The 12,174-nt window shown below is 44.1% G+C and overlaps 1 protein-coding gene across 2 annotated transcripts in view; it reads right to left on the bottom strand.

The window, feature by feature from the left end:
- Positions 1–10,250, bottom strand: part of LOC139279362 (macrophage scavenger receptor types I and II-like) — a 45,532-nt gene extending 35,282 nt beyond the window's left edge. The window contains exons 1-3 of one of the 2 annotated variants that reach the window (XM_070898482.1): positions 10,170–10,250; positions 7,476–7,660; positions 3,656–3,781 (exon numbers count right to left, since the gene is read on the bottom strand). In XM_070898482.1, the coding sequence (XP_070754583.1) occupies positions 3,656–3,781; positions 7,476–7,599 (250 nt within the window). In that variant the 5' untranslated portion in view covers positions 7,600–7,660; positions 10,170–10,250. Of the gene's footprint in view, positions 1–3,655; positions 3,782–7,475; positions 7,661–9,509; positions 9,554–10,169 lie in introns of those variants that run through there. The other variant, XM_070898483.1, reaches the window with a different exon arrangement.
- Positions 10,251–12,174: the final 1,924 nt, after the last annotated feature.

Raw genomic sequence — 12,174 nt, 5'->3', positions numbered from 1 at the left:
TCACGCACTTCCTTACCTCTCATACTCCCTCATTACCTGGGTCTCAGAGAAACGCCACACTCAAGCACTAGCTGAGTTCACAATCATCTGTCAATTCACACAGCCTGTCACAAGGAGATCCGTTACTCTTCAAGGATTGTTCAATTAAAGGGACATTGCAACGGCATTTCTCATCATCATGGGATGATTCATATTGGTGAAACAAGTCTCCATAGCACTAGTAATGTTTATCTCCCTACAGCAGAAGAAGGAAAACTGCAAGTGGAGGAGGAACATTAAAAACCCTGAGTCCACATGAACTCTGCAAATAATAGGCCGAAGGACAGAAGAGGCGGTGAGAGGTCGCAAATTTAAAGGCAGGGTGACAGCAAGGCAGGGCGAGACTCATTAGAAGTTGTGTCACCTTCCCGTGCTTTCTCAAAATAGTACGGCTTCTTTATGAAATGGTAAGCTGCTGTCTGACAGGCGTTGATACTGAAGTTGAGAAAGATTGCAAAGTGCCGCAGTACAGCGGGACCTGGGGATACTTGTGCATGAAACACAAAAGGATAGTATGCAGGTACAGCAAGTGATCAGGAAGGCCAATGGAATCTTGGCCTTTATTGCAAAGGGGATGGAGTATTAAAGCGGGGCAGTCTTGCTACAGCTATACAAGGTACTGGTAAAGCCACATCTGGAATACTGCGTGCAGTTTTGGTTTCCATATTTACAAAAGGATATACTTGCTTTGGAGGCAGTTCAGAGAAGGTTCACTAGGTTGACTCTGGAAATGAGGGGGTTGACTTATGAGGAAAGATTGAGTAGGTTGGGCCTCTACTCATTGGAATTTAGAAGAATGAGAGGTGATCTTATCGAAACATATGAGGGGGCTTGACAAGGTGGATGCAGAGAGGATGTTTCCACTGATGGGGGAGACTAGAACGAGAGGGCACGATCTTAGAATAAGGGGCCACCCATTTAAAACAGAGATGAGGAGAAATTTCTTCTCTGAGGGTTGTAAATCTGTGGAATTTGCTGCCTCAGAGAGCTGTGGAAGCTGGGACATTGAATAAATTTAAGACATAAATAGATAGTTTCTTGAACGATAAGGGGATAAGGGGTTATGGGGAGCGGGAGGGGAAGTGGAGCTGAGTCCATGATCAGATCAGCCATGATCTTATTGAATGGCGGAGCAGGCTCGAGGGGCCGTATGGCCTACTCCTGCTCCTATTTCTTATGTTCTTATCTCCTCAATAGCCTCCAGAGGAGCACAGCCTGAGGCAGTGAACTGCGGTGAAATATAAGTGAGACATCTTGGGGTAGAAATTAGCCCAGGCCCATTTCTGGGCCCAGAATCGACACAGCATGCCCAAACAGAGAGGCCCAAGGCCGTCACCAAATTAAGCCTCGGGCCTCATTTACATCTTCGGGGGGCAAGCTACTGAAGTCTGTTACGCCTCCACAGACAACTCACACCATGAGGAAAATGAATTTCGGGTCCCCGTCAGAGGACCTCGGGTAAGTTCCTGAATGGGGGGTTGAATCAGGCAATTGGATGGAGTTGGAGCAGGAGATCGCCAGGACTGTGGAGTTGGAAGAAGCATTTCTGCTCCTCCTGGCTCCACGGGAATATTTTTTATTAAAAAATGTAAAACTTATTTTTAGCTGTCGGCCGTAAGGGGGCACTGAAGAGCCAGAGCCCCACTCATCGGCAACCTTTGTGAAGGGGTCCTTCAACAGGCGCTAGGCCTGTAATTAATATATTTAAGGAGCCCAAAGCTTGTTTTAGGCATTGGCCTGCGAGTTTCCCTTTAAACCCCAGTGAGTGGATACCCGCCGGTAGGGAATAGACACCTATGATGCCTCGCTCTAATGTAATCTATCCTCCTTTTCATAACATAGAACCATAGAACATACAACACAGGAGGAGGCCATTGGGTCCGTCGAGCCCGTGCTGGGCTCTCTGCAAAGAGCACTTCAGCGAGTCACACTCCCCCGCCCTTTCCTCGTTGCCTTGCAATTTTTTTTCCTTCAGGTACTTATCTAATTCCCTTTTGAAAGCCACAATTGAATCTGCCTCCACCATCCTTTCAGGCCGTGAATTCCAGATCCTAACGACTCGCTGCATAAAAAAGTTTTTCCTCATGTCACCTTTGCTTCTTCTGCCAATCACTTTAAATCTGTGTCCTCTGGTTCTCGACCCTTCTGCCAATGAGCTTGAGCACAGAGCTCGGAGGCAGATCTGGGAGAATGCAAACGGAGTAAATTGCAAGTGGCGTGAGGAATTTTGTGAACTCAGGAATTCGGTGGAGAGGAGAAAGGCGGTGGAGATGTCTGACTGAAAAGGAGGAGTGGAGCCACAGAACCCAAGTTCTCCAAATTAACAACATAGGAAATTGAGAAATCCATTCCGCCCAATCCAAAAACCATACCTTCTGCAGAGCTGATTGAACAGGGCAGTTATATCATGACAGACTCTCCAGAGCACGAAACAACAAAATTGATGTCCAGGCAACCTCTAGCTATAGCAAACAAAATGGCCTGCTCAATGAGGTATCCACCTGGGGGATACCACTCTGTAGCTCACACCACCGCTAATGATAACAGTAATCATTTGGATTGGGTTTGGGGAAGAAATTAGGGAAAATGGAACCAGGGGTGGTGGGGGAGTTAGCCATGCCCACTTGACCCCACAGGACAATCTAGTGGCAGGCGTGAAAGAAAAATAGAGCTACTTCTGCACGATAACTCTGCAAGTCTTTACCAACATAGTTCGAGCGTTACAAGCATTACAACCCCATTTAACTCAGTTTTGCAGTTCAACACCACATGAAAACATGGTGGTAAATCAAAGCAAAATCCAGATCTGCATCTTTTTATTTGTGATTTAATTCATTTTGACACTACTTTTTAATTTTATTGCCAATGGAATATTTGAAATAGACTATCGAACATAAATGGACCCAAAATCATATTCAATTGGGAGCAGAGAGATACAAGCTTGATAGCAGGGCAGAAAGGGAGATGAAATTAGCTTGTGAAGGCACTGAATTAGGATTTAACTGGCATGGTAAGATGAAGGAGCTGCCTAGTCCTTCCCTTATTCCAACATAATTGCCCTGAAATTCCGTGAGGCTACCATTAGTTTCCCACCTTAACTTCGGAGTAAACCTTCCCGCCGTTCCTCTGGGGCTTCTACAGGTCTCCTGCCAAGGTTATGGCAGGAATCCAGGGACAACCCACGGAATTTATGGGGATTAAGTTGTGTTTGTATTGTGCTTCATTATTGTCATAACAACAATGTTTGGTCCGATTAGCATTAAAACACTGAGCACCTGGCTCAGAAGATCCTGAATTCACATTTCTACCTTGACAGACATTCCGACTCTGGATGCGTCTCAGCTTTGCCTCTGCACGGAGCAGTGCACCACATTCACTCCTAGAGGGGGGACAACTGGCAGAACCAGGTGAGCACAGTCTGCAGAAGGTTATCTCATTTGGCTGATCACACATTAATTGGTTTGATCAGCAGATGAAACATGTGAATGAGGAAGCGTACTTGTGATAAAGCCACCTGTGAGGCCTTTGATGGGGGGGCTGGAGGGGGGGAGGCGGAGGAGGAGAAACATCAGCTTACTATTCTAGCACATTGTACATGAAACAAATAAATTGTTACCTGCCATGGCCACAACTGATACCAGGATACAGAGGACTATCAGGTACAGAGCAGTCACGGCTGTCCGCAGGGTCCAACATGGCAATGGTATATTGAGGTAAGCTCTTTCATTTACACCATTGGGCTCTGAAAAACAGTGGAAACTTTGACATATAATTTATTTACATTTTCTTAAATGAATATTTGAAATGATTAAAGACTAAAGCAAATTGGAGTAAAGTCTTTCCAGCATTTTAAAAATCAATTACAAGCTATTAACCCAGTTGCCTCTTTGTGAAAGTACGAACATATGTAAATGCATGTAGTTCGCTACACTCTCTCCTCTTTTGGTCAATGCAATAAGGGAATATCTCCAACCTGAATGTGCCAGTTCTGATGAAAGGTACCACCAGAAACATTATTCTATCATTCTCTTGCAGATAATAATTGAACTGCTGTGTATGTTCAACATTTTGGTCTAGAAATTCCCTGGGGCTGCAGTGCCAGTATTTACACCAGGATTATGCGCACCGGGCACCTCCCCTGCTGCATCCACTGAAGTGCACGAGGTCAAGGGGCAGGGCTATGAGGAGTGGGCCTTTGGCAGGTTGGCAGTGTCTCTGGAGAGCGTGCCCCTCCTCCCAATGGTAAGGATTGGAAATGCTGGTTAATGCTTCCCAGTCTGATGGGTTGCCATGACACCCTGAAAGGGGAAGAGAATGTCCCCGGTGGCCCCTTGCACGAGGGATGCTTGTAAAGTTAAAGATAACATTTCCATGGATATTAAGAGTCCAGACCCTGATTCTGAGGAATTTCAGCCCCTTTCTGTGTTTAGTTGAAACTAATTTATTTTCTGAATTGCAAACTTACATCCAAATCAAATCCATTGAGGAAAAATCCACAGAAGCAATGGGCCAATGGTAGAAGATTGCAGGGATTTTTAATATAAATATAGATTAGAATTCAGTGTTCCCTAAGGATTAATTTGCAATCCATACTGCAATTACGATTATCTAGAAATGCTGAATTTGTTTATTGCCCCAGTTAAACTTGAAAATTTATTTATACTGGCCTGTGCCTAAAGGCTTCTCATAGACACAACATGGCACAGCAGAGAAAGTAAACTAGATTTAATACAGATCAACAATTCAAATTCTTTACTGCAATGGCACTGTGATGTCTAATGTTCTGTTTAAATGTTATAATATTTGTAGAGCAACTGGAAGTTCTGGATACATCAGAGACTAGCTCAAAGTAATTGAAACTTGGTAGTGCAGTATAAGAAGGTATGAGACAGAATATTCTTCCTCTTCTTCCCCAACCAGCAGTGATAAAGATGGGAAAAACAGAAAGGGCTGGAATTTTGGTTGTCTTAATGCCTCAGTTAGCAGCCAGAGTGGGCATTAATGAGAACGCAAGAGGTTACTGACCAGGAGTGCAGCATTTATCACCCCGACGAAAAATTCATTCGAGGCTCACCGGGGGCACAAACCAGTAAGCGCCTGGCTGCTGACGACCACTCCGATCATGGCGTATTCCTGGTGCAATCCCAGGTTGGAAAATTAGGTGTGGCCGCGTCATTTAGCAGCCACCAAGAACAACATTGAGAAAAGCAGTGGGTCCAGGCTTGCAGAGTCGTTAACTGGTAGCTACTTAAAGGGATGAGGAAGCGCTTACCTCGGAGGTCACAGTCAGTGCAACATTTACACACAAAATGGTGGTGAGCCTCCAAGTTAACAGCGGCAGGCAGAAATAACAGCTCATCTTGAGAAATAGTGATTTTGAAAACTTTAATGGGTGCATTATTATGCCGTGCCTTTAAGACTTAGCTTTTCCCGAGATCTGAATCAGAGTTTGGGGCATGCGCAATGACTCGGTTAAATTTAGTACCGGCATTTTCGTTAGTGCCCCCCCACCTGCTCTGGTGTGCAATGGCTGATTTAGCGCCCCTGTCAGCTCTTCGACCGATTCTGACCAATTTCTGGGCGGGAGGCGCAAACTTTTTCAAGGCATTAAAATACCGCTCTGCCTGGGTTACCGCCCCTATAGAGTCATGACCTAATTTCTCCCCCATAATGTTGTAAATGCTCAGCCTATTAGATAGCATCTGCGGAAAGGACAGACAGTTAACATTTGGGTTTCTTCAGCAGACTCTTTTGTTCCAACGGAAGATCCATAACCAAAATGTCGACTAATCTGTTCTCTCCACAAGTGGCCCATGTTTCCAGCATTTTCTGTTTCTGTTTCAGATTTCCAGCATCTACAGGATTTTACTTTCGGCTTATATTAATTAAGGCGACATTTGCCCAAAGAATGTTCTAGCAGCACTAACTCTCCGAAACAATTAAGTCACAATTGTCTCCCTCTGCCTCCGTATGTGAGCAGCAATCAGCTTACTGGCATTGATCGAGGCTGCTGTATTTTCTACTTCCTGAAATCAAAGCACATTGCTGAGGAAGTGATGACTGTTATGTATGTAAATCTGTAATTACCATGTCTAACCACCAGAGGGCTTATCCCCTAGAGTCACAAGGGATCCCACAATCCCTTGGGAGCACCTATATATAAGGAGGCCTCGCAGGCTGGAGAGGCACTCTGAGATCTGTAATAAAGGACTACGGTCACACTTACTTTGAGCTTGCAGTATCTAGTCTGACTCTTTATCCAAGACATAACAGTGACCAAGGAACATTAGCACATTATTGAACTTTCTCAGCTCAGCACAAAAATAATCACAAAAAAAGCAAGTATTTCTGTGCAATGGAAAGAAAGAATTCTTATTCCATTCAACTGTAACGTTTTGCATTGAAATAGTCCCAATTTGCACGACTAGGTTCACAACAGAATATTGACTATTGAGACAATTAGGGTGACAAGGACTTGAATACTCTGGCACACAGAAATACATAAGTAGATGGATGATCATGGAGGAGTGCATCCACAAATTTCATCGTCCCACAATTAGTGGTCGTGTTGTCAGCTGCCTAAAGCCCTAAACTCTGGAAATCCCTCCCCAAACCTCTCCGCCTGTCTCCCTCTTTATCCTCTTTTAAGTCACTCCTTAGAACCTGCCTCTTTCACTAAGCTTTTGGTCACCTGTCCTACTATCCCTTTATGTGGTTCGGCATCAAATATTGTCTGATAACGCTCCTGTGAAGCGCTTTGGGACATTTTTAACCACGTTAAAAGGTGCTATATAAATGCAAGTTGTTGTTGTATAGACAGTGAGCAGAAAATGTCATCCCATTCAATTCCTTGAAATGAATGGCAGCAAAGGGAAAGGTCACAAACACCATCTTTGCAGATGGCCAACCGCCTGATGAGTGTGTAATATTTGTTGGTAATTCAGCGAGTTCCCAGCCTCGCGCAATGCCGCACTGAGCAGTGCGATATGGGAAGCCACATCATTTCCGAGAAGAACTTGCTGTAACAGAAACTGCACAGAGCCAGTTCAGGCATTCTGAATCTCACAATGAACATATCATCCACTATCATTAATGGTTTCAAAGAATAGTAAGTTATTAACCTATTCAAAAATATTATTACTGTGGGAAATAGAGCAGAATGAACTGCTGCCTTATTGGTTAACCTGAGGTAGGTCCAAATAGTAGTTACCGCATAAGACAATACACTCTTAAAATAGAAGAATAAAATTCACAATCCATGGGATCAGATTCTGCTTTTAGATTATTTGGGCGCATGAAGATTAAATTAAAACAGAGCAGTAGGATCAATGAAGGACAGGAGGGAAAAAGTGAGGTATGTGGAGAAAAGTGGATAGAAAGATACAAATACAGAAAGAAATTCCTTCTCAATTATTATAATTTTTAAATGTACTTACTATCATCACAGAAATCCATTTCTGAGTGAGAGTTAGAAGATTGCATCATGCTGGCTTCTTCGTTCGGGTTTTCCAGTAGAGTAATGTTATCGCTGCCATCAGCTAATTTCTCCCACTTTACCATACCTTAGTACCGTCTGCCTGAGAATAAGGCAGTCAGACTCGGTGAATCGACATGTGTTTACCTGAACAGATAAAGATTAAAGCAGATGCGGTAAAGCACAATGGTGTATGTTCCTACATTTTCAAAATATAAATCCATCCCTGTATTCACTCAAAATAAAGAAAAAAGACTGAGGAGTTAAATACAAATATCACGGCCATTCTTGTGACTGTGGAGTATTTGAAAAAAAAGCTTTAGATTTACATAGCGCCTTTCATGACCACCAGACATCTCGAAGCGCTTCACAGCCAATGAAGTACTTTTGGAATGTAGTTATTGTTGCAATGTAGGAAACGCGGCAGCCAATTTCCGCACAAGCAAGCTCCCATAAACAACAAGAGTGATAATGACCAGATAATCTGGTTTTTTTTGATTTTGTTGATTGAGGGATAAATATTGGCCAGGACATCAGGGATAACTCCCCTGCTCTTCTTTGAAATAGTGCTATGAGATCTTTTACATCTACTTGAGAGAGCAGACGGGGCCTCAGTTTAAAGTCTCATCCAAAAGACGGCATCTCCGACAGTGCAGCACTCCCTCAGCACTACACTGGAGTGTCAGCCTAGATTTTTTTTGTGCTCAAGACTCAGAGGCAAGTATTCTACCCACTGAACCACAGCTGACACTGTTGTTCTGACACTGCTTTGAATGATGGGATAAAACAGGCGCCTTTAGAGCCACTGACAGATCCTCTCAGCTTTTTAGCTAAAATTCTATTTCTTTTTCACGGACTACACTGTTTTTATACATTTTTTTTAAAGCCACAGATATCGGAGCAGTGGAGTGGAATATCATCAACCGGTCACAGGCCGAGTACAGCATGGGTACATCTCGAGACATCGAGCAAACTGCTGTGTATCCTTCCCAACACTTTTGCCTCAATACTAACCTCAGAAGAAAAGTGCCTAGTATATCAGTGTGACTTTTTTTTACATTTCCTGCTTCATTCACCATTATGGCCTTGGTAACATTGCCAATTTAATCCAATATTTGCAGAATTGTGGATGGCTCTACGTTATGGGTCTGCAACTACTGATTCCTGCATGAAGTGTGCCCAAACTCAGTCCATATCAGAGCCTTGTAACCAGAAAACAGAAGTGAGTTTGGGCCCCCATTTTAACCCCAAGTGGCTTCCCCGCTCAGGCCTAAATTAAAATGACAGTTGGGTCTTAATGTCATCGGGCCACAACAGGCTTATGTAAAGGAGGATCCTGTTGGCTCCGGGCGTGTGACCTTGTTGCCTGCTCAGGAGAGCAGGTTAAAATTGCAGATGTTGCGATCATGGCAGCTTTCGGACAGGTAAGAGCCAGGGCAATTTTAACTGCCCCCTTGCCAGCTTTCTGCTGAGCGAGTAGGGTGACTGAGCTGGAATCCTAAACCAGAACCCAGAACTGAAAGCACAGTATGTTAACTTACCCTACTATCCAGTCTCCTCTCACGCCCTTTAACAGATATCTCTGGTTTAAAAAAAAGTCAATGGCATCAAAATTGGAAGCTATCTTTTCTGCTACCATAGTTTATTAAAAATGTCTGCCAACCAGTGGGGCTCCAGATTACAGACACCCTTCTTTTTACTGGTCACAGATGAGCACTCAATGGAGAAATCAGCTTCAATTTGCAATCAAGAAGAAAAGATCAGGTTGCTGGAGTTCATGAGATGTTTCGTTGGTAGAAATGTCCGCCCACCAATAATCATGGCACAGTACTGACACTAAGAACAACAGAGGTCAATGTGGGGGTCACCCCTCGTGGTGTGGTGCAGCAATAGTTCCAGTAAGTGCAGGCCAGTGACGGAATATGCAGGAAGTTTCCTAATGGTTAAAAGCCTAAGCAGCCCTGGAACATGACCCATGCAATGAAAAGCTGTGTACCTTCTCTTCTTAGGCAGTCCACTGGAGTCGAGGGTGACTTGCTTCCACACTAAAATGAGTTTGAAGGTGACTGATGAGACCAATGCGGGATCTACAGTCTCTGTCACAGGTGGGGCAGACGGTGCTTGGAGGGACAGGAACGGGGGTGGGGGGCGGTGCGTCGGTGGGCTGCTTGATTTGTTTTACACTCCGTCTGCAGTTTGTACTTGGAAAAGTAATGTCCCAAAAGAGTGAGAAACACCAGTTAACAGCATGGAGATAAACTACAATTAGAGTGGATTAGAGTTTGATGAGAAATTTGAGAAACAGCGTGGAAATAGGTACATGCACATAAAATGAACTCAAGATAGGGGGAAAGAAAACAGGACCAAGAAAAAGTAACGGAGGTAGAGAGAAATGAAACCGAGTCAGAGAAATAACTATAAAGAAAGACAGACAGCAACAAATAAAGAAAAAAATGCAAGAAAATAGCATCTTCTGTTTCAAAGGTTCCAAATAGTTATACAACCATCTATATTAAACTGCTTATGCTGTGATACATGCACACAAATAAATTAAATTATTTAATTTAATAAATGTATCAAATATATAGCAAGTTTTTACATGAAATAATTGCTCAGCCCACACCAAACCTAAATCAAAGATTCGAAAACTGCTCACCAGATTATTTGAACTTTTGTATTTTGGAACCTTGAGGAGAACAGTCTAATCTTCGCAAGTTAGGAACACGGTAGAAGTGAGTTCTCGGTGTACTCAACGAACAGTCACAAGGCTATGTGTGGCATCGAGGTTACAATTAGTTTACAGACAGACAGGCAGGTCTGCAATCCAATCAAATGCAGGTTGCAAATTTTAGTAGGGTATTGATGTAACAAAAAACCCAGGGTTTGAGAGAGATTAGTAAAACTATAAATCTATAAAGCTGATTGCCTTGGGTCTTCTATGGAACAATGCATGGCAGAATTTAATTAGTCCAGGAAAACAGACCACAGCTGATTAATATAAGTCTGCTGTAATTAATTATTAGGATTAATGTACTTGAGGATATTGGAAGTGTCATGTATTCAACTATCATTGTAACCCATGTATCAGCTGACCTAAGTTGTACACCTTGAGAACATTGACCACAAGGGGTGCATTTGTGGGAGACACTCCTAACCTGGACTTTTAGGTATAAAAGGGGAAGCTCCACCCACCTTCATCACTTGAGGTCTTGGTAATGAAGGTAACTGGTCACAGAGTGACCTTCTCTCAAGTTTGTGCCTTGTGTGCATTTATACTGTATAGTAAGGAGAAACTGGGATTTAAACCACGCGAGAATGGCCACTAGGAGCACAGAACAGAGGTACTGTGTTGGTGATGATTGGGACGACTTTATTGAGAGACTACAGCAAAGTTTTGTCAGTAAGGAATGGTTGGGACAGGATTCGGCCGACAAACGCAGGGCTCATCTCCTGATGGTTTGTGGATCCAGAACGTACTCCCTGATGAAGGACCTTCTAGCACCAGAGAAGCTGGCAGACAAGACGTTCGAAGAGCTCAGTAAGTTCATCGGGGAACACCTTAAACCAGCGAGCAGCATGCACATGGCGAGACACCGGTTTTACACGCACCGGCGGCGAGAAGGGCAAAGCATTCCAGACTTCGTGGCAGACCTCCGGTGACTGGCGAGCCTATGTAAGTTCCCAGATGCATGCAGAGCGGAGATGCTGCGAGACTTTTTTATTGAGGGCATCGGGCATGCTGGGGTTTTCAGGAAACTGATTGAGACCAAAAACTTGACCTTGGAAGCGGCGGCTCTGATAGCCCAGACATTTATCTCAGGGGAGGAAGAGACCAGAATGATGTATGACAAAAATCTTGGCTCAAATGCAGCAAACGACCAGGGAGTCAACATTGTTAACGCGGCACACAGTTCTCCAGGCAGACAAGGGCAATTGGACATGCCCCAGCATGTAGTCGAACTCAGAGGGGGAATTCAATAGAGATAATGGCTTGCTGAACGGCGATTCATGCCATCGCAATGGACAATAACAATGGACAGTAATGGGGCCATTAACACTTGTTAATGGTGCGCTTAAGGACATTTACAGAGACAGTCAGAGACGATCGACTGGTAATGGACCTTTTGTTTCCAACAACGAGGCCTCCAACTCATGCAGGAGGTGTGGAGGCAAACACCCAGCCAGAGCTTGTAGGTATCAGCAATATACCTGCAGAAACTGCAACGTCAGCAGTCACTTGGCGCATATGTGCAGGAAGCCTGCAGCCAGGTTGATGTACGAGGAGGACGGGCCCGATGTAAGCCCTACGAGGCCAAATGAATACTGGGGGAAATTGCTGGAAGCTGAAGTTCAGCGAGTTCATGTGGAGCACATATACATTTCATATACCAGGACACCACCGATAATTATGAAAGTGCTCCTCGTGGCATCCCAGTATTAATGGAGCTAGACACGGGGGCCAGCCAGTTCCTGATGAGTATCAAACAGTTCGAAAGGTTGTAGGTGTCCAAGGCCAGGAGGCCAAAATTATTGTCGATTGATGCACAGCTACGGACATATACAAAGGAGATCATCCCGGTGCTAGGCAGCGCCACGGTAGTCGTGACCCACAAAGATTCGGAGATCAGGTTGCCACTCTGGATTGTCCTGAGGGATGGTCC

The sequence above is a fragment of the Pristiophorus japonicus genome, chromosome 14 (genome assembly GCF_044704955.1).
Source record: "Pristiophorus japonicus isolate sPriJap1 chromosome 14, sPriJap1.hap1, whole genome shotgun sequence".
Lineage (NCBI taxonomy): Eukaryota > Metazoa > Chordata > Chondrichthyes > Pristiophoridae > Pristiophorus > Pristiophorus japonicus.
This window is presented reverse-complemented; position numbering and strand designations above follow the sequence as displayed.